This window comes from Primulina eburnea, chromosome 12 (assembly GCF_022965805.1).
Source record: "Primulina eburnea isolate SZY01 chromosome 12, ASM2296580v1, whole genome shotgun sequence".
Classification (NCBI taxonomy): domain Eukaryota; kingdom Viridiplantae; phylum Streptophyta; class Magnoliopsida; order Lamiales; family Gesneriaceae; genus Primulina; species Primulina eburnea.
In genome coordinates, this window is record NC_133112.1 from 36,288,896 (window position 1) to 36,313,500 (window position 24,605).

Here is a 24,605-nt window from a genome sequence, read left to right on the forward strand (position 1 = left end):
AACAGATCTTCAACATTGTCCTCAGCGGTTTTTCTCTTTAGATCTGCACAGTCATCAAAAACAACATTTATTGATTCAATAATAGTCCTTGTTCTTAAGTTAAACATACGGTAGGCTCGACTATTAGTTGCATTCCTAAAAACAGGCATTTATCACTCTTTGAGTCGAATTTTGCAAATAGGTCCCTGTCATTAAGAGTGTAACAAATACAGCCAAAAACATGAAAATATTTGAGATTGAGCTTCTTCCCCATAATGATTTCATAGGCAGTCATGGTTGAACCAGTCCTCAAATATACTCTGTTGAAAATATGACATGTTGTATTAAGGGCCTCTGCCCAAAACCGCTTTGAGATATTTTTTGGCAGTCAGCATCACTCTTGCCATTTCCTGCAATGTCCTGTTTTTACGTTCAGCAATACCATTTTGTGGCGGAGTTTTTGGTGCTGAGAATTCATGCGAAATTCCCTTTTTGTCACAGAATGTTGAGTAAGAAGAATTTTCAAACTCCTTACCGTGATCAGTCCTGATTCTTCTTACCTTCAGATTGTGGAAATTTGTAATTCTTTTGACTAGTGTTTTAAAAACATCAAAGGTATTGGATTTCTCCCTAATAAACATTACCCAAGAGTATCGTGAGAAATCATCTACACACACAAAGGAATACTTCTTACCTCCAAAGCTTTCCACTTCCATAGGGCCCATAAGGTCCATGTGTAGCAATTCCAGACAGCATGTTGTCCCAGATGTTGGCAACACTGGGTACGACACGCGAGTCTGTTTACCTTTTTGACAGTCTCCGCACACATATGGTATTCCTGAGGAAAGATTAGGCATACCTCTAACTGCATCGTACTTACTTAGGTTCTTCATGGTTTTGAAATTTGCATGGCCAAGTTTTTGATGCCAAAGATCAAGTTCCGTGATTTTCACACGTTGGCATGACAGCTCTTCACCTATTTGATAGCAGTTATCCGAAGATCTTGTACCTGTCATAATGCACAAGTTAGTTTCATCAAAAACTTCACAAGTATGTTTATCAAACTTAACAAGCAAATTATCATCACACAATTGGCTTATGCTTATCAAATTTGAATTTAATCCTTCAACATGGAGCACATTGTGGAGCTTTGGTAGTCCTTCAACATTCAAAATGCCTTTTCCAACAATTTTTCCTTTAGCTCCCCCTCCATAGGTCACTCTACCACAATTTTGTTCAACATAATCAATGACATGTTCTTTTGAACCTGTCATGTGGCGTGAGCTTCCACTATCAAAGTACCAATGATCTGTAGTGTTAGTTTTCAACGAAGTATAGACAACATTACAGTGAGTTTTTACCTTTGCTACCCAAATTTGTCTTACTATAGGTCGATGATGGGAGGTGTTGCGGGAAGTGTTGGACAACATTCGAGGCAACATCCGACTTGGCTTTTGATACATGAGATCATTCCTGAGTTTAAAACAGTACGGCCTGATATGACCAGGCTTAAAACAGTAATGGCATACATACCTTCGCTTTCTCCTTTTAGGAATGGGTGCGGCAGGTTGTCTTTTTGGAGTAGAGCTTTTGATTGGCGGCTTGGATTGTGGTTGCGGAGATGTATCAGCTTTTCCCTTCACAAAAACAGTAGATTTGGAGGATTCACCTATTTCGAATACACTGTCTTGGAAACCTAGATCTTTCTTGTCCTCTCTTCCCATCAAAAGTATGGAATCAAGCTTGGATGTGCTTGCATTAAACCTGGACAAAGTTTCAGTTGCCTTTTGAAGTTCTTCTTTGGTTTTACCAAGTTCCAGGTCTTTTTTGCTCAGAATTACCTCAAGTTTGGCAACCACAGCCTTTAAATCAGTGTTTTCCTTCATGAGAATTGAGTTTAACTTGTTTCTTTTGGTCCAATCTTCAAAAAACTCTTCATAGAGCTTCTGCACACTCTCAAGAGTGAGTTCTTCACCATCAGCCTCCATATCATCTTCACTCGAATTTCCAGAAGCTGTAGATTTGAAGCAGACTGATTTTTCAAAGATGTTGCGGCCGGGTGTGACAACACCTAGGGCAACACCTGAAGGATTCACTTGCAGCCAGTGAGTTTCTGTCAATAATGCAGTCAAAGAAGTTTGATTATCTTCGTCAGTGAGCTTCTCCTCAACATCAGATTCTTCATCGCTTAGGGAGACATTGTAGCCTTTGTTTTTACGTAATCTGTTGGCACACTCATTTGCATAGTGACCGAAACCTTGACATTCCCTACACTGCACCGAATCGTACTTCCTTGCATTAGGTTGTCCCTTGCCTTCATTCCTTGATTGAAATTGTTGCTTGGCAGGGAACCTTTTTGGCCTTTCAAGAGGTGAGGGACTTGGAAATTTCGATGGTTGTGCATCCTTCTTCTTGTCTCGAATTCTTTTCAAGTAATCCCCAAATTTTTTTGTAATAAAGGAGATAGAATCTTCGCAAAGATCAGAATCATTGACTTCTTGGAAAATTTGAAGGAGTTCATTGTAGGAGTCATTTGAGGCTTGATATGCAATTTTTTTCCCTTTGTCTTTCTTTTGCATGTCCATGTTCATTTCGAAGGTACGAAGTGAACTAATAAGGTCTTCCAAAGGCATTTGAGAGGTGTCCTTAGCCTCATCTATAGCACAAATTTTTATGTTGGATCTTTCGGGCAAGGAGCGAAGGACCTTGCTAACTAAACGTTCATTGGAGATAGGGTCTCCAAGACTGAACGCCTCATTAGCAATTTCCCGTAAGCGAAGATCATATTCTAGTATATTTTCAAATTCTTCCATTCTCATCATCTCGAATTTGGAAGTGAGCATCCTTGACTTGGTTCGTCTTACACCTTCAGAACCTTCACAATGTCTTTGGAGAATATCCCATGCGCTTGTAGCCGAGGTGCAGTTTGTGATCAAGCTAAACATATTCACGTCAACAGACGTAAAAATAGCATTCAAGGCCTTTGAGTTATAGTTCGAACTTTGTACTTCATCAGCAGTCCACTCAGTTTCAGGCTTTTGGAAGCTGTCACCATCTTGATCTAGCATGATTGGAGAAGTCCAACCATTGATGACACACTGCCATGCTTTTTCATCTATGGATTTTATGTAGTACCTGATTTTGACCTTCCATAGACTGTAATTGGTTCCATCTAGGACTGATAGTCGAAGTGCTGCGTTGGAAAGTGATGTATCCATTAGATATATCTGTCAAACAAAACAAAAACCTAGAATCAGCACTTAGTATATCAAGAGTAGGCTATGATACCACTTATAAGAATTATTGAGTTCGACAGACGATAAAATAACAAAAGTTTAACCGAATTAATATAAGATGCAAATTTGTGATTTATCAGAATTAAGTGTTGTGCCAGATGTTACAACATCTCGGACAACATGCAGCGGAAAATTATATTTTGTAACACAAATTCGCTTAAAAGAAATAAATGGACAGGATTAAATATGCACAAGTATAAATACTTGTGCGGTGCCTTATGACAAAAATTAATCACTAGAAAACCCAATTGTTTACAAAAACCTATAACTAGTGATTATCACGAAAATCAACTTCCTCAACAAGTTGAGAAAATAAAAGCTTCCTAAAACAACCAACAATAATAAAACGTAATTAAGAAAGCAAAAGCTTGATCCCGAAAAGCACGATCAAATAGCAACAATCTTCAGTCAACATCGTTACGGATGTCTGTAGATGTGGGCAGCATTTAGAACAACACGTCGATCACCACTCTAAACAGCAACGGCTTCGAGACGGATTCTGCTCTGCAAATCTCTGCTACGTGTGAGTGTGTATATTCAATATTGAAGCCGAACTTTTCCAATGAGCTTGACTTCTTATTTATAGGTGAAGAGTTCTATCTCCACAAGGAAACCTAGAATACAAGGAAAGTAAGAGTTTTATTAGGAATAAACTCTTTTTAAACAACAATATCATATCTCATTGATTTCCTATCACTATTAATCAAATCTTCGAAATATCTCATCATCTAAGAAAGGCAAAATTATATTAAATATTTTATTCAATTAAATCAACAAAGAAGGATAATATTAGGGACAATAATTCAAGTTAAAAGAATATATCAATTAAAATTCGGTGAAATTATTTCCCTTCATAATTGATAAAATTTCTTAAGTTAAAAGATTTCCCTAATATTATCTCTTTCTAGTTGATTTGATTGAATATAATATTTAATATGGTTTTATCTTTATAAGATAATGAGATAATTATGGAAATATCTTCTAGATATGATATTCATTATAATAATTTATAGAAATATGATATCAATGTTTAAATAGAGTTTATTTCTAATTAAACTTCTACTTTCCTAATGAAATAGGATTCCTTATGGAGATAAAACTCTACATCTATAAATAAGAGATCAAGGACATCATTGAAGCTCTCTCTCCCCCTCTCGACTTAGTCCTCTCTCGATCAATATACACGCACTATGCACGTCATGGTTTTTATAGAAAAACATCCTACAAAGACGTTGCTATTTTGAAGAGGAGTCGTCTGTTTTGTTTTTCACTCTTCACTTGGAAGTTTTCGTGGTTGTGTATCGTTTGCACTTGTGCACGTCATAGAATTTCAGAGAAATATTTCTTCAAGGACGCTGCTGTTTTGAAGAGTGCATATACCATGTGTTGCCTTGAATGTTGGGAACATCTCAGACAACATCCGTAACGAAGTTGGCTGAAGATCGTTTTTCATGGCTTTCCTTTTGACTCATGTTTTTAGCTTTATTAATTACGTTTTTAATATTGTTGGTTGTTTTAGAAAGCATTTTATTTTCTCAAAGTGTTGAGAAAATTGATTTTAGTATTATTCACTAGTGATAGATTTTAGTGTAAACATTGTTGGTTTTCTAGTGAGTAATTTTTGTCATAAGGCACCGCACAAGTATTTATACTTGTGCATATTTAATCTTGTCCATTTATTTATTTTAAGTTAATTTGTGTTATCAAAATATAATTTTCCGCTGCATGTTAGATGCTGTCTTAGATGTTGTGACATCTGGCATAACATTTAAATCTGGTAAAACACAAATTTGCATCTTAATTCTGCTATTGGTATATTTCGTATCAGTATTGTTATATGCTATTATTTACGTATTTATTCACACCTGTCGAGCAAAATACCCTTACAAACATCACATGGAATTAAGTGGTTCAATCCCTCAGGCTACTACATAAAATAAACTGCCAGCAATTTACCCCCCAAATTTTGAGTATAACCATCACTACTTCAAATAGATTAAAAATTACAAGTGGATAAGATGGAATATTAGAATAGTAAGGGAATGAAGACTTTCATGTCACATAATTGTGCAGTGAGACCATTTTGCCTTTGTTCTAGGAGCAAGATACCTAGTGGACAGCAATTAGCACTTTCAACAATTCTTAATTGTAGGCCAACTATGACTTCTCCCAGATTAAAAATTACATGAAGATAAACATGATAGAAAAAATAGCGCAAAATCACCGACACATCGTAACTAAATTAGAATTCTAACAAATCATTATGACATCCATTGATGATGGTTCACAGCACGTATATCCAAACATTCTAAGTGCTTGAGTCGTTTTACTATATTTTAATGCACTTCCAAGTAGGTACATGTTCATAGTTTATCATAGATGGGTCAGCAGTAAATACAAGGTGACTATGAGAAATGCAAAGTAAGCCACTCATACAAACAAACCTCTGTATTGACGCCTTTTATCTCCACTGGTTGATTGTTTTGCTTGAAGTCTTGACTGCAATAAAGCAATTTTACATTCCATCATAGAAGTATAGAAAACATCTAACTTATAGAAAAGTTTAAACTTAAACCACATGAGTAACTTTTTTCAGCGGACATTGATTATTCATGTCATATTTCTATGATGCGCGGTCAGTCAGAAGCACAACAAATAGTCACAATTAGAGAAATATTTGATAAACAGTCCATCTCAAGAAAGGACCTCGGTAGATAACTAAGAATGAGATAAGATAATCAACAGAAATACCTTAACAACCAGAAGAGGATATGTCACAACCGTAGCTCCAAGTTTTGCTAAAGCTCCAAGCAAAAATACCTACCCAGACACGATGATGTTAGTAGGAAAATGGCAGAACAAGGTAACTGTAACATTATGGAATACCATGTTATCAGAAAAAATTCAGAAGCTGTCCAAAAAACTACCTCCAAAGCAGTTACTTCACTGTTATTCTTTCGTCGCTTCTTCAACCTCTTCAATAAGGTCTCATACAGCATAAATTGTATAGAAGGATTGCTCACCTGTGAGAAACAAAAGCAGTTTATCAATATTAACCTCAACAGCACCATGTTAAGTTACATTGCACGTACCATAATCAATGTGGGAAAAACACCTTTCCAAAATCCCAAAACTCCAGCCTCGCCATAGAGTTCTTGAATCTGTAGATTAAAACACCAATTAAAAAAAGAACATAGAGTCATGAGTAGAGAAATGCAAGTGATGGGACTCAGAGTATAGTTCAACTAACTTCAAACACTAATCCAACCCATACCAAACATGTCTTTATCCGCTGATCTAAAATTTTTGGCCTGCTATATCTTGAACCAGTTTTATATTTGAAAGAGAATACATATTTCTAGAGACCAAGAAGCAGTATAGTAAGATGGAACACCATTGTCAAGTAGGAGAAAAAGGTATGGCTAGGGATGATTTGTAACGTCTACTCGTTTTAAAAAGTGCGGAAATATTTTTTTTTTTTTTTAAAGCTCGCCATTACAAAATAACATTTAAACATAAACGTAAAGGAGTAAAAATCTTAAAATCTTCAACGTATGAAAATATGCATCTCATTTCAATCTCATAAATCGTAATGCGGAAAACATGTGGTCCTCGGGTCGTGTCACTGCACCAGGTCTGCCTACTCAGAGTTCGGCACCTCCAGTCTCCTCAACATGAAACTCACCTGCATCACACACGCCTAGTGAGTCTAAAGACTCAACACACCTGTATCAAGAATAACAAGTACATATACGTAGCACGCAGCAGTGAAAAATATCATACTCAATATATCTTTCATGAACTTAAAAGCATTCGTGTCTGCAGTAAAAATCATATATGTAAACGTGTCTTTTAAAAACATGGTAATAATCGTAGCATGTCATCTCATGTCATCATATATGTAAATGTGTCGTGTAAAAATCATATCGTGTAAAATCATATCATCTCATGTCATCATATACGTATACGTGTCGTGTAAAATCATATCGTGTAAAATCATATCATCTCATGTCATCATATACGTATACGTGTCGTTTAAAATCATATCGTGTAAAATCATGTCATCTCATGTCATCATATACGTATACATTTTCTTTTTAATTGAATTCAGTTCATTAGCTGTAACTTTCGTATCATCATGTCATCATGTCAGTCGATGGATCCATCTACGTGTAACCGCGGTACCCGGCGGCGGGGGACATCAGTGACACTCTCACCCGTCAACTGAGCCCGAGCCTATCATGTCATCATATCATGTCAATGGAAATACGATCGTCGGGCTCCCTCTGGGGCCTTCTCCTGTAAACGGGCTCCCTCTGGGGCCTTTTCCCTCACGATATCTCCAATCATATCATCATGTCATCGTGTCATCGTATTAGTCACAACTAAATCACTTCTTTGACATTTTCTTAATTCCATTGACTCTAACACGTCCCAAATAATTATTTAAGCTTACAAGAACTTTCTCATATTTTTATTTGGCTAATATCTATGACTTCTAAATTAATATTTAAATATAACCTATTAATGCGTTTTAATCCCGAATTAAACCAAACCTTAGCATAAAATTCCAAAATTAAAAACTTAGACTTCTAATAATTATTGTAGCCTAAATATAATTTCCCATAATTTTATTAAGCATAAATCTAGACATTTCCATTAATCTTTTAATTAACGTTTCGTGCGACGATTAAATCTCGGATAAACCCAAAACTCATTATTTTGATCCAATGCTTACCAAACTCTTAAAAATGTCCCAAAACATATTTAAAATCATTCCTAGATGTAAACTCAAGCCAAATTCACAACTTAATCGAATTGTTTTAAAACTTGGACCGGTGTCCCCGTTTTAACCCGAATCGACTCGAAACTTAACCGAATTTTTCCCAACTTTTTACCGTATCTTATAAACACTTAAAAGAGCCTAAAACCACCAAGACTCAGCCCTTAAGTAATTCTGAATAAACCATAAATCTGCTGGACAATTCCAGCTATTCCCATCTCTCACTCTTCCATGCACCACCCGACTTCTAGCGCTCCTAGGCTCGCACCAGCTCGCACCAGTCACGAGCCCAGCCATCTAGGACCTAGACCTGACCCTAAGGAACCTACCAGACCCCCGGGACGAGCCCCATGGACGCTAGATAAAGCGATCACTCCCTAGCCTCCAAGGACCACAACTCGCAGCCTCTTCTCTTAATCCATGCTCGATCGGTTTCAGCGATGGTTCCAGCAGTGTTCGAGCCACCCTCAGTCTTGACTCAGACCCCACACAGCCTGGTTTAAGCCTTGGATCGCCTCTTGCACCGCCGGCTCCAACCATTCACGCGATCCCTTAAAACCCATATCAAACGCGACCACCCCATCTCTCGGCCCTTCAACCAACAGTCCCATCCTTGACCCTACCCTCAAGGCAGCCTCTTGTAATTAAGATCAGTCCCTAACCAACCAGAAAACAGCAGCCCTTGCACAGATCTAAGACAACGTGAATGATAAATCAAAAGATGCATGAATTTTACTCAAAACCGAAGAACCTCTATGCTATGCGTTGGATCGAGAAATCCTCAAACAAATAAACATAATACAACATGTATATAACGTGTATGATGCAGCAATAAAAGTACATGACGTGCCTTGGTGATTCCTACGCAAGAACATTGAAGAACGGACGTCGGGAGAGTGCCGAATGAATTTTCTCTTGAAGGAATGAGCTTAGCCGAGCTTCTATGGAGTTTGCTGTTGGAAACCATTTAAAATGATGAAGGGAAGAGGGGTTGTCGGCTGGTGATATAGTAATTGATGTAGGGTAGCAATTATAATATTTAATTAATTATTAATCAAATAGTTAATGACCTTAAATGGTTTAAATAAAAGATTAAAAGAGTTTTAAGTCCAACTAGCTTAAAAATTGGCTCATTAAATCCAAACACAATCTCGAAAATTATTTCATGTTTGAAAGTTTTTGAAAATATTAGCCGAACCCTCAAAAAGTCCACCGATTCGATAAAATTTGCGCACCGTTAAAAATTAAAATCATGCGGGTAAAAATACCCAATGAATCTCAATTCTTTAAAAATACCTTTAAAACATCTTATATTAATTAATAAAAATTAATCGTGTAATAAAAATAATTTTCTTGAAAATCTCCCGGTCTCCGCTCCTTGTTCGTGCGCGAAATGAAACTTAAAAATCATAGTGCATGAACTTTTAAAATTTCATGAATTAAATCATATCATGCAATAATAATGCATAAAATACATAAAAATAATTAAACACAATTTAAAAAAATAAAAATATATTTTATGCTTTAAAAGAATTTAATAATTTGTATGCACGTGGTTTACGTGGATCTTCTGATTTTCAGGACGTTACATGATTAGTCTTGGTTAAAATAAAAAGTTGGCTCCTTGGGTAAAATGCTATATTCAACTCTACTTGCACTTCTAGCGTTACCGCAAATAACCTGCAGCTTAACTCATACCGCGTGACTAGTTCCGAAAGAAGGAAGTTCTACTGCATCAAGAGTCAGTTCCTCAGAAGAGAAAGATTCCCTCTGATTTGGTTGACTTTTCTTCATATGAGTCCGCAAGATATACAACAAATAAATTAGGGAAGCACATACTTTCTGGTAGCTTCTTCTCATCATCTCGATATCTCGTTTTATTGTTTATATCTTTAAGATATATAATCCTCCTCTGGAGTCTGGTAGTTGCTTTGTGGCGCAAGTATCAAATATACAGACGCCTATATTTTCAATTGAAATTCCTATAGGCCATCATGACCAAGATAAAACAATTCAAAATGTAAAAGGTGTACAAACAATATTTTTCAATATTCATGACCAAAGTTTCTGAGGTTGCACCATCACCATCTCCAGGATCCATTTGGAACCATGATTGGATGAAATTAACAGAAACTAGATTATCGGAGCTGAGTATCGAACGACAGTTTTAATCGACTGTGCAATGTGAAGAAGCTCATAAGCATTTGTGTCATCAACAAAAAAGTAAAAGAAACAGAAGCACCCAACCAGCAGAATGCTGATGGAAGCTTCCAATCAGCAGCACCGAGAGCCCAAACTGACTATATAGATATATACTTAGAACCATTTTAACCACCAGTTGTAAATAAAAATTACGAAGTAAAACATTATTCACCCAGATCTTTACCTGCATGCGGGTCACAACCACCCAAATAGGATTTGTAAGCAGCACATTTACACACCTGGAGTAAAGGACAAGGTGTGAATACCATTAATTGGTGTAAGAATTATTGAGTTCGACAGATGTTAAAATAACAAAAATTTAACCGAATTAATATAAGATGCAAATTTGTGATTTATCAGAATTAAATGTTGTGCCAGATTTTACAACATCTAGGACAACATGCAGCGAAAAATTAAAGTTTTAACACAAATTCGCACAAAGATAAATAGATGGACATGATTAAATATGCACAAGTATAAATACTTGTGCGGTGCCTTATGGCAAAAATTAATCACTAGAAAACCCAAACGTTTACACAAAAACCAATCACTAGTGAATAATACTAAAATCAATTTTATCAATACTTTGAGACAATAAAGCTTTCTAAAATAACCAACAATATTAAAACATGAATAAGAAAGCAAAAACTTGATCCCGAAAAGCACGATCAATCAGAAGCAATCTTCAATCAACATCGTTACGGATGTTGTCTGCAGATGTGGACAACATTCAGAACAACACGGCGATCACCACTTCAAACAGCAACGGCTTCGAGAATTATTTTGCTCTGCAAAATTCTTCTTCGTGTATGTGTGTATAGTCAATATCGAAGCAACCTTCACCAATGAGCTTGACTCCTTATTTATAGATGAAGAGTTCTATCTCCACAAGGAAACCTAAAACACAAGGAAAGTAAGAGTTTTATTGGGAATAAACTCTTTTTAAACAATACTACCATATCTCATCGATTTGCTATCACTCTTAATCAAATCTTCGAGATATCTCATCATCTAAGAATGGCAAAATTATATTAAATATTTTATTCAATTAAATCAACAAGGAAGGATAATATTAGGGACAATAATTTAAGTTAATAGAATATATCAATTCAAACTCGGTGAAATTATTTCCCATCAATCTCCCCCTTTTTGATTTTTCGTGGACAAAATGAGATCAAACCCATTTATCCTTGTATTAGCTCATATCAACTCCCCCTGAGTTAAAGAACTTTTCTCCCCCTGAGTAAAATACTTTTAGCAAGAGTGTTGTTAATAATGTTGACAACATTTAGGACAGTACCTGAGACAGTTTCATTAACAGTTTATCAGTGAGAAGAGCTAGAGCCTAGACAGGAAAATTAGCAAGCTACGTTGACTAACAGAAACAATAATAGACAAATAAGAGCAGAGATAGAAACATTTAAACCAAAACAAACACTCCTCTAAACATCATCATCTTCATCCTCTTCATCCTCAGTTTCTTCATCCTCATCAGTGTCATCACTGTCATCATCCTTGGTCCCAGATAGACCAGTATCTTATCCCCCTTTTTGTCCATGAAAGACACCTACTGCCAACAGAGCCTCGATGATAGTAGCCATATTCTCATAGTAAGCCAAATCGGCTTTGGCCTGGGCAATCTTTTTACGGGCATGATCGAGATGGGCCTGAGCCCCAGCGACTGCAATCTTCAAATACCCAGATGTGGGCGGAGAAAAAGTGGACTGTGAAGAAGGACCAGCAGTAGGGGGTGCCTTGGCAGAGGTGGTTTGAGAGGGTCCTGGAGTTGTTGCTGGAGGTGACTCAGACCAGGGGAGGTCTATCTTTCGAGTGCCTTTAAAAAAAGCAGAGGCAATCTTGAGGGTGTCACCGAGATCAGAGAGATGCTCAGTGATGTCCCTAGCAAAACCTTGTGAGGTCAAAAGCCCATAGATCAGGCTTGGGTATGGCAGTTTTGATGAATTCAAACCACCATCTGCATATTGCATTACCGTATTGAACAGGAGCTTCCCGAAATTGAAAATCCCCTTAGTTCCAATGGAGTATAAGACCACAGCTTGGTGTCGAGTGACAGCAGTGGTATTTGTAGTGGGGGTCCAATTTCGGACTGAAAATTTGGGAAGCACCGAGTAGAAAGAGGTCAATTTAGCTGCTGGTAATTTCTGTGGATGGCTCGGAAAATGAGTGACCATGCCCCCGGTGATTGTGGAGGTGACGAGGTGAATTTCAAGAGCAAGCCCATCCTCATCCTCTGTAGGAGTCTGATAGAAGGAGTTGATGGTGGCAAGGCTAAACTCAAAAATCCTGTTTCGAACAAACACTCATCCAAATTTGGCAGATCTTTCATCACCTACACCAGATGAAAGGTTCGCATAGAACTCCAACACGGGCCATCTACTGAACGGTATGACTGCGGAAACTGTGGAGAGCAAGGAGCATTGTTTCAGGAAAGTGATTAGATTATGCCTTTCAAAGGAATCAATGTCAATATTTCTTTCCTCGATGACGTCGCGATTTGCATAAAGGTGCCACTAGCCAACTGCGTGCTCAGTGTAGAATTTGGTAGCAAAAGTGGAGTCCAAGTCATAGTCACTGAGGTCAATGTTGTCGTCAATGTGGGCAACATCTTCGGCAGCATCCTGTTCAGCATGCTCACTTTCTTCAGAAACACCATCTTCTTCGGCTGGAATATCAGTGGATTTGCTTGAGTCAGTAGAGCCTTCAGATTGTATGGAAGCAGTAGGAATAGCAGTGGATTCAGTTCTCTGATTTTTCAGGTTGGCCATAAATTGGGCCAACGTGATTACCTCCTTAGTAGACGGTGATGCCTTTCTTGGAGGAGCAGAAGGTACGTCCTCATCGGATGCAGTGGCCGCACTGGTTGAAGAATTGGCAGCCTCAGATAGAGGGACAGTTACATCAGGTTCAGCAGGTTGCCTTGCATCATCAGTTTGAGTGCTTTGCTTCTTTGCAGGAGCGACCCTCTTACGAGCTACCAGTTCATAGTCTCCGTCGTCCGAATCATCCCCCGAGGTTTCGACAGGATCAACCATAGGAGGGCGAGTAGAGGGCTGGCCCTTGAACCAGAATCTCTTCCCTGGCGTGAGGTCTGGGTTATACCTAGCCTGTCGTTTTGAGCGTCGCCTTGGTGGTTGTGATGGTCTGGGAAACCGGAAAATAGGTGGATTTTCAATGTCTGCAGGGTTCCCTGTTTCTCCGGGCTCAATAACCTCCAATGGCTCTGGCGTTAGGACGGCGGGTATAATCTATTTATTCTGATCAGTTGATGTTGCTCCAGATATTTCTGGATTTGGGGCAACATTCTCCGTGCGGCCCATCTCGCTACGGATGTCCTGAGGATCAAAATTTTGGCCTGCCATTTACACGGGTTAGTTTACGAACAGGAAGAAGAATTGCAGAGAGAAGGGAGAGAACAGAAATTGCAGATGCAAATTATCGAGGTTTTTCAGAAAAAGTAAAAGTGCCGATGACCTGTGTTAGGCGGTAAAAATAAGGGGATAAGCACAGTGCAACGGTAGCAAATTCAGTGATTGACTCAATCAAACGGTAAAAAGACAACGGGCAAAAAACACAACCGTTACTCCTTTCGGAATTTATCGCGATAATTGTGTGCAATTTATTTTCAAACTAATTCCAGACACAGAACCCACATCGAATTAACTCCACTTAACATCAAGGAACACATGAATTCGATTTCCTGCAAAAATTGAATTTTTATAGAATTTTCTTTCGTTGACAACCGAGTAACCTTATGACATGACAAAAATTCACAATGATATGTTTATGCATGACTTATTGATGCCTAGTAACAGAATGTAACATAAACAGAAACATGTAAGCTGATGTGAAATATGTTTACAGATGAAGTGTTGTCCGATCACAGTTTTCCATTTTTTCTTCACACCTCATGATTTAACAGTTTTCCGATCACAGTTTTCCATTTTCTCCTATTTTTGTGCTAATCTTTAGAAGGGATAGCTCCCACACTAAGAGTCCAGTCTTCATTGGGCTACTTTAGGCAGCTTTTTCCATCTTTCCTTCTAAGCACAGACGTAGCACTTAAAGTTTCAATTTTACTTACATTGCTTCTTACATTGGTTAGAGTGGACTGACCAATCTTCAAATTCTTTATGACACAGTTCATATACATAGGTGTGAAGATATAAGGAGTAACAGAAATTGTAAGTGCATCAATAGATAATGCTACATAGTTTTAACACATCATATCACAGTATGAATGCAATGTAGTATGCCTAAGTCCTAAAAATGCACATGCAGATTAGGTGTTGTCCGAGATGTTGTAACATCTGAGACAACATCTATGAATGATTAGGCAAAACACATGCTGAGAGATTTCTTAAGGTTGGAGAATCTCTCAAAGCCTAGTGCTTTTGTGAATATGTCAGCCAATTGATTATTTGTACCAACAAAATCAATTCGAATCAATCCTTTTTCTACTAGATCTCGAATAAAGTGATGTCTAATGTCAATGTGTTTAGTTCGAGAGTGTTGTACTGGATTCTTTGAAATATTGATTGCACTTGAATTATCACAATAAACAACTAAAGTTTCACTCTTAAGTCCATAGTCTTCTATCATTTGGTTCATCCACAAAAGTTGAGAACAACAACTTCCAGCTGCCACATATTCAGATTCAGCAGTTGAAAGTGACACACAATTTTGTTCCCTACTATGCCATGAGATCAAATTATTGTCAAGATAAAAGCAACCCCCAGATGTATTTTTTTCTATCATCTAAATCACCCGCCCAATCAGCATCAGAAAATCCCACCAAATTAGAGTTGGTTTCATGTGTATACCATAATCCTAGATCAAAGGTTCCGTCTATGTATCGTAGGATTCGTTTTATGGCTTTTAAGTGAGAAATCTTAGGATTAGATTGGTATCTAGCACACAAACAAACACTAAACATGATGTCAGGGCGACTGGCAGTCAAATACAGGAGGCTACCTATGATGCTGCGATATAAGGTGTAGTCAACATTTTCAGCAACATCATCTTTGCACAATTTTTCACTCGAGCCGATAGGAGTTTTCGTGTGTTTGGTGTTCTCATTTGCAAATTTCTTAATCAGATTCTTAGCATACTTGCTTTGACACAAAAAGATGTCATCATGCATTTGTTTAATTTGCAACCCAAGAAAGAAACTTAATTCACCAACCATGCTCATTTCAAATGTAGATGACATGCACTCAACGAAATCATTAGCATGCTTTTGAGATGAAGAACCAAAGATTATATCATCAACATAGATTTGGCAAATGAGAATCTCACATTTGACTTTCTGAATGAAAAGTGTTTTATCTACCTCACCTCTTTTGAATCTGATTTCAAGCAAGTACTCAGTCAATCTCCCATACCAAGCACGAGGTGCTTGCTTCAAGCCATATAATGCTTTCTTCAGTTTATACACATGGCCGAGATTGTGTGGATCCTCAAAGCCCTTCGGCTGTCTCACATACGCCTCTTCACTCAACACCTTGTTAAAAAATGCACTTTTCACATCCATTTGAAACAGTTTAATTTTCATGTAGTATGCAATTGCCAGCAACAGTCGGACTGACTCAATGCGGGCAACAGGTGCAAAGGTCTCATCGAAATCAACCCTCTCAACCTGTGTGTACCCTTGAGCAACCAACCGTGCTTTATTTTGAATGATGTTCCCTGACTCATCAGTTTTGTTTTTGAAAATCCATTTAGGCCAATGATGTTACCATGATCAGGAGGTGGAACCAAGGTCCACACATCATTTCGAATAAACTGCTCTAGTTCATCATGCATGGAGTTAACCCAAAATTCATCTTTTAATGCTTCGTCAATATTTTTGGGTTCAACATTAGATAAAAAAACATGAAAATCTAACCTGGTTGTATGTTGAGCTCATGCACATAAGTCCGGCCATTTTGCGGTAGTCTACTTTGTCTTTCTTTCGTGTTTGAACTTCCTCGCGTGCATTTCCGAGTATTTGGGACGATGGATGATTCTTCTAAATTTTACTTGGAATATTATGTCCATCATCTTCTTCTTCAATTTCCGTGACTTCAGTGTCAGGTGTTGTGCTGGATGTTGCAACATCTGGGACAACATCTGCATTTTCCAGTATGATTGGAATTTCCAGAAGGTCTTTAATGTTATCTTCACCAGTTTTCTTTTTGAGATCTGCACAGTCATAAAAAAAACATTAATGGATTCCATAATAGTCCTAGTCCTTAAATTAAACATGCGATAGGCTCGACTATTAGTGTCATATCCCAAAAACAAACACTTATCACTCTTTGAATCAAACTTTGCAAGTTGATCCCTATCATTCAAAGTGTAACAGACACAACCAAAAACATGACAATATTTCAGATTAGGCTTCTTTCCCATAATTATTTCATAAGAAGTCATTGTTGAGCCACTTCTCAAATACACCCTATTAGAAATATGACAAGCTGTATTAAGGGCTTCTTCCCAAAAACGCTTTGAAATATTCTTCGAAGCTAGCATCACCCTTGCCATTTCTTGCAAAGTTCTGTTCTTGCGTTCGGCAATGCCATTTTGCTGTGGGGTTTTTGGTGTTGAAAATTCATGTAAGATCCCCTTCTTGTCACAAAAAATGAGAATAGCGAGTTTTCAAATTCCTTACCATGATAAGTCCTGATCCTTCTCACCTTCAAGTTATGAAAGTTTGTGATTCTTGTGACCAATTGTTTAAACACATCAAAAGTGTTCGATTTCTCCCTTATAAAGCTAACCCATGAAAATCGTGAGAAATCATCAACACACACATAGGAATACTTCTTACCTCCAAAGCTTTCCACTTCCATAAAACCCATAAGGTCCATGTGTAGTAATTCCAGACAGCATGTTGTCCCAGATGTTGACAACACTGGGTGAGCAACGCGAGTCTGTTTACCTTTTTGACAGTCTCCGCACACATATGGTATTCCCGAGGAAAGATTAGGCATACCTCTAACTGCATCGTACTTACTCAGGTTCTTCAAGGTTTTGAAATTTGCATGGCCAAGTTTTTGATGCCAAAGATCAAGTTCGGTGATTTGCACACGTTTGCATGACAGCTCTTCAACTATTTGATAGCAGTTATCCGAAGACCTTGTACCTGTCATAATGCACAAGTTAGTTTCATCAAAAACTTCACAAGTATGTTTATCAAACTTAACAAGCAAATTATCATCACACAATTGGCTTATGCTTATAAAATTTGAATTTAATCCTTCAACATGGAGCACATTGTGGAACTTTGATAGTCCTTCAACATTCAAAGTGCCTTTTCCAACAATTTTTCCTTTAGTTCCCCCTCCATAGGTCACTCTACCACAATTTTGTTCAACATAATCAATGAGATGTTCTTTTGAACCCGTCATGTGGCGTGAGCTTCCACTATCAAAATACCAATGACCTGCAGTGTTAGTTTTCAACGAAGTATAGACAACATTACAGTGAGTTTTTACCTTTGGTACCCAAATTTGTCTTACTGTAGGTCGTTGGTAGGAGGTGTTGCGGGAAGTGTTGGACAACATTCGGGGCAACATCCGACTCGGCTTTTGATACATGCGATCATCTCTGAGTTTAAAAGTAGGGCCTGATATGACCAGGCATAAAGCAGTAATGACATACGTGCCTGCATTTTTTCTTAGGAATGGGTGCGGCAGATTGCCTTTTTTGGTGGAGAGTTTTTGATTGGTGACTTGGATTGCGTTTGTTGAGATGGATCATCTTTTCCCTTCACAAAAACAGTAGACTTGGAAGATTCGCCTTTTTCGAACACACTGTCTTTGAACCCTAAACCTTTCTTGTCATCTCTTCCCATCAAGAGTATGGAATCAAGTTTGGATGTACTTGAATTGAACTTGGATAAGGTTTCAGTTGCCTTTTGAAGTTCATCCTTGGTCTTACCTAGTTCCAAATCCTTTTTGGTCAGGATAACTTCAAGTTTGGCAACCATAGATTTTAGATCGATGTTTTCTTTCATGAGGGTTGAGTTTAGCTTGTTTCTTTTGGTCCAGTCTTCAAAGAGCTCTTCATAAAGTTTTTGCACACACTCAAGGGTGAGTTCCTCACCATCAGCCTCCATATCATCTTCACTCGAATTTCCAGAAACTGTAGATTTGAAGCAGACTGATTTTTCAAAGATGCTGCGGCCGGGTGTGGCAACACCTAGTGCAACACCTGAAGGATTCACTTGCAGCCAGTGAGTTTCTGTCAATAATGCAGTCAAGGAGGTTTGATTCTCTTCATCAGTGGGCTTTTCCTCAACATCAGATTCTTCATCTCTTAGGGAGACATTGTATCCTTTATTCTTGCGTAATCTGTTGGCACATTCATTTGCATAGTGATCGAAACCTTGACACTCCCTACACTGCACCGAATCATACTTCCTTGGAGTAGGTTGTCCCTTGCCTTCGTTCCTTGATTGAAATTGTTGCTTGGCAGAGAACCTTTGTGGCCTTTCAAGAGGTGAGAGACTTGGAAATTTCGATGGTTGTGCATCCTTCTTCTTATCTCGAATTCTTTTCAAGTAATCTCCAAATTTTTTTGTGATAAAAGAGATAGAATCTTCGCAAAGATCAGAATCATTGACTTCTTGAGAAATTTGAAGGAGTTCATTATAAGAGTCATTTGAGGCTTGGTAAGCAATCGTTTTCCCCTTTTCTTTCTTTTGCATGTCCATGTTCATTTCGAAGGTACGAAGTGAACTAACAAGGTCTTCCAAAGGCATTTGAGAAGTGTCCTTAGCCTCATCTATAGCACAAATTTTTATGTTGAATCTTTCGGGCAAGGAGCGAAGGACTTTGCTAACTAACCGTTCATTTGAGATAGGGTCTCCCAGACTGAACGCCCCATTAACAATTTCCCGTAAGCGACGATCTTATTCTAGTATATTTTCGGATTCTTCCATCCTTATCATCTCGAATTTGGAAGTGAGCATCCTTGACCTGGTTCGTCGTACACTTTCAGAGCCTTCACAATGTCTTTGGAGAATATCCCATGCACTTTTAGCCGAGGTGCAGTTTGTGATCAAGCTAAACATATTCACGTCAACAGACGTAAAAATAGCATTCAAGGCCTTTGAGTTATAGTTCGAACTTTGTACTTCATCAGCAGTCCACTCAGTTTCAGGCTTTTGGAAGCTGTCACCATCTTGATCTAGCATGATTGGAGAAGTCCAACCATTGATGACACGCTGCCATGCCCTTTCATCTATAGATTTTATGTAGTATCTGATTTTGACCTTCCATAGACTGTAGTTGGTTCCATCAAGGACTGGTGGACGAAGTGCATCATTAGCAAGTGATGTATCCATTCAATTAATTTTTCTGTCAAACACAAACAAAAACCTAGAATCAACACTTAGTATATCAAGAGTAGGCTCTGATACCACTTGTAAGAATTATTGAGTTCGACAGATGATAAAATAACAAAAATTTAACCGAATTAATATAAGATGCAAATTTGTGATTTATCAGAATTAAATGTTGTGTCAGATGTTACAACATCTAGGACAACATGCAGCGAAAAATTAAAATTTTAACACAAATTCGCACAAAGATAAATAGATGGACATGATTAAATATGCACAAGTATAAATACTTGTGCGGTGCTTTATGGCAAAAATTAATCACTAGAAAACCCAAACGTTTACACAAAAACCAATCACTAGTGAATAATACTAAAATCAATTTTCTCAACACTTTGAGACAATAAAGCTTTCTAAAATAACCAACAATATTAAAACATGAATAAGAAAGCAAAAACTTGATCCCGAAAAGCACGATCAATCAGAAGCAATCTTCAGTCAACATCGTTACGGATGTTGTCTGTAGATGTGGACAACATTCAGAACAACACGGCGATCACCACTTCAAACAGCAACGGCTTCGAGAATTATTTTGCTCTGCAAAATTCTTCTTCGTGTATGTGTGTATAGTCAATATCGAAGCAACCTTCACCAATGAGCTTGACTCCTTATTTATAGATGAAGAGTTCTATCTCCACAAGAAAACCTAAAACACAAGGAAAGTAAGAGTTTTATTAGGAATAAATTCTTTTTAAACAATATTACCATATTTCATCGATTTGCTATCACTCTTAATCAAATCTTCGAGATATCTCATCATCTAAGAATGGCAAAATTATATTAAATATTTTATTCAATTAAATCAACAAGGAAGGATAATATTAGGGACAATAATTTAAGTTAATAGAATATATCAATTCAAACTCGGTGAAATTATTTCCCTTCAATTGGGATATTCAAATAAGACCTAACTAGAGAATACACTAAAGAGGAAAAAACTGAAAGATGAGTTTCATCTAATCGCATTTATGCATACAAAAAAGACAGTATCATCTATAGAACATTGTATATGGTAAAGAATTAAAGAACAAGATTTTCACATACAAGCATTTTTCCTACTATTGCTAATTTTTAAAAAAAGTTGTGTTAAATGTCCCTGCACGTCCAAGCAGCAAGAGAGATCAATATTTTTGTTACATAGTTGGTCCAGAAGCATGCCATACATTCAATTGATTCTTCCAAATGAATAACAGAGTGATGGCAAGGAACATAATGGATATATAAGTAAATATAATGCCAATCATTATAGATTGAAACACTACCTAGCATGCTCTTATACTTTGACAAAAATAAAACCACTTTATCATAACTCACAAGAAGACACTAGACAAAATCTTTTGAATTGCAATTGTGCCATACTTGCCGGCCAGTGAATTCCTCATCGTTTGTATTATTACAATCAAGTTTTAAAAATATTTAATGATTGTTTTATAAATGTTGGAGCAATATATAATTCTCCAAATAAATAAGATGTAAATTCTAAAACATGAAATATTAATGCATCTCACAATTCAAAGAAAATAGGTTCAAGTTTCCATTCATAAGGAAAAAAAACAAGTGATGCCTAACCCACCAAAAATTTATCTATATAGATTATATAACTGGATGGAGAAATTGAAGTAACATGGTTCAAGGATGAACAAGCTTGGTTTTAAATGAGTTTGACCCTATCCCCACATGGAAAATAGCTATAAGCCCCTCCACAAACACTGACTAACTGACGTTACAAAACAAGTTCAATTGGTACAAAATTTAAAGAAATGGTGTTCTAATGTGGAACAGAAAATTAAATTACAACTCCTGCCCCAAGAAAAAGTACAGAGGTAGTCATTATGAGGTCAATGCTAAGTTGAGTAACTAAATGACTATAAAAACATGTAAAAATACAGTACTTTATTAGGATCAAATGTATCAAAAGGATTCCTTGGACAAGTGTTTACCCTGATAGAGCAGCCACCATAAGTGAGGAGAGAATTCCAACTGATCCATCACCAGCACCTTTCCTCTTACGTTCGAGTGCAGTGGCTTCTGCCTTGTTCCTGAATATTTGATAGAAATAATAGTAAACACCCTGTACCATAAAAGGTGCAACTATATAAGAAATTAGACATTTGGACCGCTTAGGATGTATATAGAATTAAGGAAATTTAGATAAGAGTCATAATAGGATAACAGAGTAATTAGATAATTAATGTTTCTTTGCATTTCGGGCAAATTTTCACTTACTATTAGCTAAAGCAAAGCTTATCACAGATAGATGCTACTTAGATAAAACCAAAAAGAGAATGCAATTAAATAATAATTAATTTGAAGATGATCCAGTTATTGATAATTGTTAGTGTTAGTAGCTAGGGTTTGCTTTTAAATTCAACTTAAGTTCGAAAACTAAGACTGTTCCAAACAATAGGCACAAAAGGAAAAATGAGCTCACATTTCACACGATTTATTTAAGATAACTGGGATGTGTTAACCAAAAAATTCCTGTGCTCTTGTGACTGGTTGCAGCCACCTGAATGTTGTCTGCTCATCCTTACATATTTGCGAGAGCTTCTAGTTGATAATAAGGAGTCACTGATTACTTTCTTCCTATTTTCCAATAAAGACAAGATCCAGTAAATTTCAGTTGAATGTTATCTGCGAGCATCAGCGTGCCTAGTTTAGATATTGTTCTTTGACCTCTGAGCAATATATGGTCTCATCATGCGTTTAATAATACTAGGTAAAGACACGTGCGACGCACGTGAAAATACATTTCTATTAGCAATAATTGTTGTTACAAAAAATTAGATCAGAAGAGATTAATTTACAAAAAAATTATATATTAATGATTTCATGCTATATTAGTCAATAGAAAATGAGTAATGCAACATGTGCAACCAAATTTGTACAATAATTCTTACAATTCAAAAAAATCAATACATAAATTTCATTTATCATAATCTCATGATAAATTAAATATAAAATCTCATTAGATAATAACAAAATCTCACGATATAATTGTTGTAAATATCGCAGTACGATATATTGGTTGTACCTTTAGCATTATCCGTAATTTGTTTAAAAATTTTATGTGTTATAGATCTAAGGTTATTATTGAATGGATGGATTTCAAATCACAATAGTTATTAAAATTAAATTTAAGAGAAGAAAAAAGTATAATACATAACGTTGACCACTTATTTTATCACGCGTTATTGATTTATGAAAAATAAAAATATAATATAGATAATATGACCTTAAATTAAATTATTCCGTCAAATGTTTTTTTTCTTTTATATTTTCAATTTATATTGCTTTCACGATTTTTTTTGTCATTAGTTTTTTCTTCTCTGTAAAAAAACAATATTCTCGTCATCTTCATTAGCAAATCTTATGAGAAGAAATGTATATTCTTCTCTATTTGATGCCTCTACAAATCTCCACACAAATTAAGTGTTTTGTAGAAAAAAAAAGTTTGTTTCATCAAGCATATAAAACCAAAGAATTTTTTTATTTCAGTATTCTACAAATTATATTTATTTTTTGTAAAAAATATTTTAACTTAATCTACATGCAAATAAAATCAATGAATTTTGATTATTCTATCTTCTAGACAAATGACAAAATATGATTTAATTAATATTTTATTATATTTATCAAAAAGTGTTCAACTCTTAATGATATAACATATTTATGCAATATGTTATTTAAATACAAAAATTCAAAATTACGATAACATTTTTTTTATATTTAATACTATATTATTGGAAGTCTTAAATTTGTATATATTAATTTATTTTTGAGAAACTTCTTGCATATATAACTCATTCAAAAGATTTTTTTTTTGAGCCACCTCATTCAAAAGATTATAGATTTAAAAAATAAAACAAATCATATTCAATTTAATATTTTGTGAAAAATATACGTTCACTTCATCTACAAGCAAATAAAAACAAATAAATTTGACATTTCTTATTATCAATCATAACTCATAAGGAGAAATATTGAGCAATAGTGAATAATTTTTGTAAAGATTTATTCATAATATTTTTAAAAATGTACCTTCATAGATATGTCATTTCAAATTATATAAATCTATAATTGATTTACTTATATCCATCCTTTATAAAAATACATCTTCGTCAATGGCAAGATCATCAAATAAGTAATTGTTATAGTTTCTGATCTTTACAAAGACGAAAAATAGTTAAAATTAGTAAAACTGTATGTATTCAATCATATATTGTTAAATTTTAATAATAAACTAAAGCTTTGAAAAATATCAGTTGGATTTTTTTATAAAGAAAAATAGATAGAATAAATACTCACGAAATATTTATAAGGTCATCTTTCTTCTATATCCAATAATGCTTTGTATCATTTTTATAAAATGTAATTAACCGTCGAACCTTCTTCGTAACACTAACCCACATGATTTAATTATTTGGCTTCATTATTTTAATTCATCGTTTTAAATTAATTATTCTCAACTAATGCAAAATAGAGTATATTTAATATCATGTCCTTATACAAATTATGTTTTTTGTGGAAAAAATTCACTATATTTACAAACAAATAAAACAAAAGAATTTTGGTATTTCAATATTGTACAAACTAATATTTTTGGGAAAAAATTATTTTCGCTTCATCTATAAATCTGCAAAATAAAATAAATCACATTCAAACAAATATTTTTGTGAAAAAAATTTGTTCACTTCAACTACAAGAAAATAAAAATAAATAACTTTGGCTTTGTCTATGGAGAAGTAGTGAGTATTGCTAATGAATAATTTTTATAAAAATTTATTTATCATAATTTTAAATATTTACATTCAAAGATATATCTTTTAATGTTACAAAAACTATAATTGATTTGTCAATATATATCTCTTATAAAAATAATCATTCGTTAATTGCAAGAATCTCTCATAAAATAATTGTTATAGTTTCTAGCCTTTAAAAA

At 35.8% G+C, this 24,605-nt stretch overlaps 1 protein-coding gene across 2 annotated transcripts; it reads right to left on the bottom strand.

The window, feature by feature from the left end:
• Positions 1 to 315: 315 nt before the first annotated feature.
• Positions 316 to 22,258, bottom strand: LOC140807214 (peroxisomal nicotinamide adenine dinucleotide carrier-like). Of its 2 annotated transcripts, XM_073163965.1 has the most exons (9): positions 22,095 to 22,258; positions 21,604 to 21,734; positions 10,445 to 10,499; positions 9,757 to 9,858; positions 6,368 to 6,436; positions 6,203 to 6,298; positions 6,027 to 6,095; positions 5,720 to 5,774; positions 3,296 to 3,889 (listed from the first exon to the last, which is right to left on the bottom strand). In XM_073163965.1, the coding sequence occupies exons 2-9, from the start codon at positions 21,621 to 21,623 to the stop codon at positions 3,852 to 3,854; spliced, it is 504 nt and encodes a 167-aa protein (XP_073020066.1). In that variant the 5' UTR covers positions 21,624 to 21,734; positions 22,095 to 22,258; the 3' UTR covers positions 3,296 to 3,851. The 2 variants fall into 2 exon arrangements, with proteins under 2 accessions (XP_073020065.1, XP_073020066.1); XM_073163964.1 differs by lacking the exons at positions 3,296 to 3,889; positions 6,203 to 6,298; positions 6,368 to 6,436; ... (2 more) ...; positions 21,604 to 21,734; positions 22,095 to 22,258 and adding an exon at positions 316 to 3,206 and having other exon boundaries at positions 6,027 to 6,072.
• Positions 22,259 to 24,605: the final 2,347 nt, after the last annotated feature.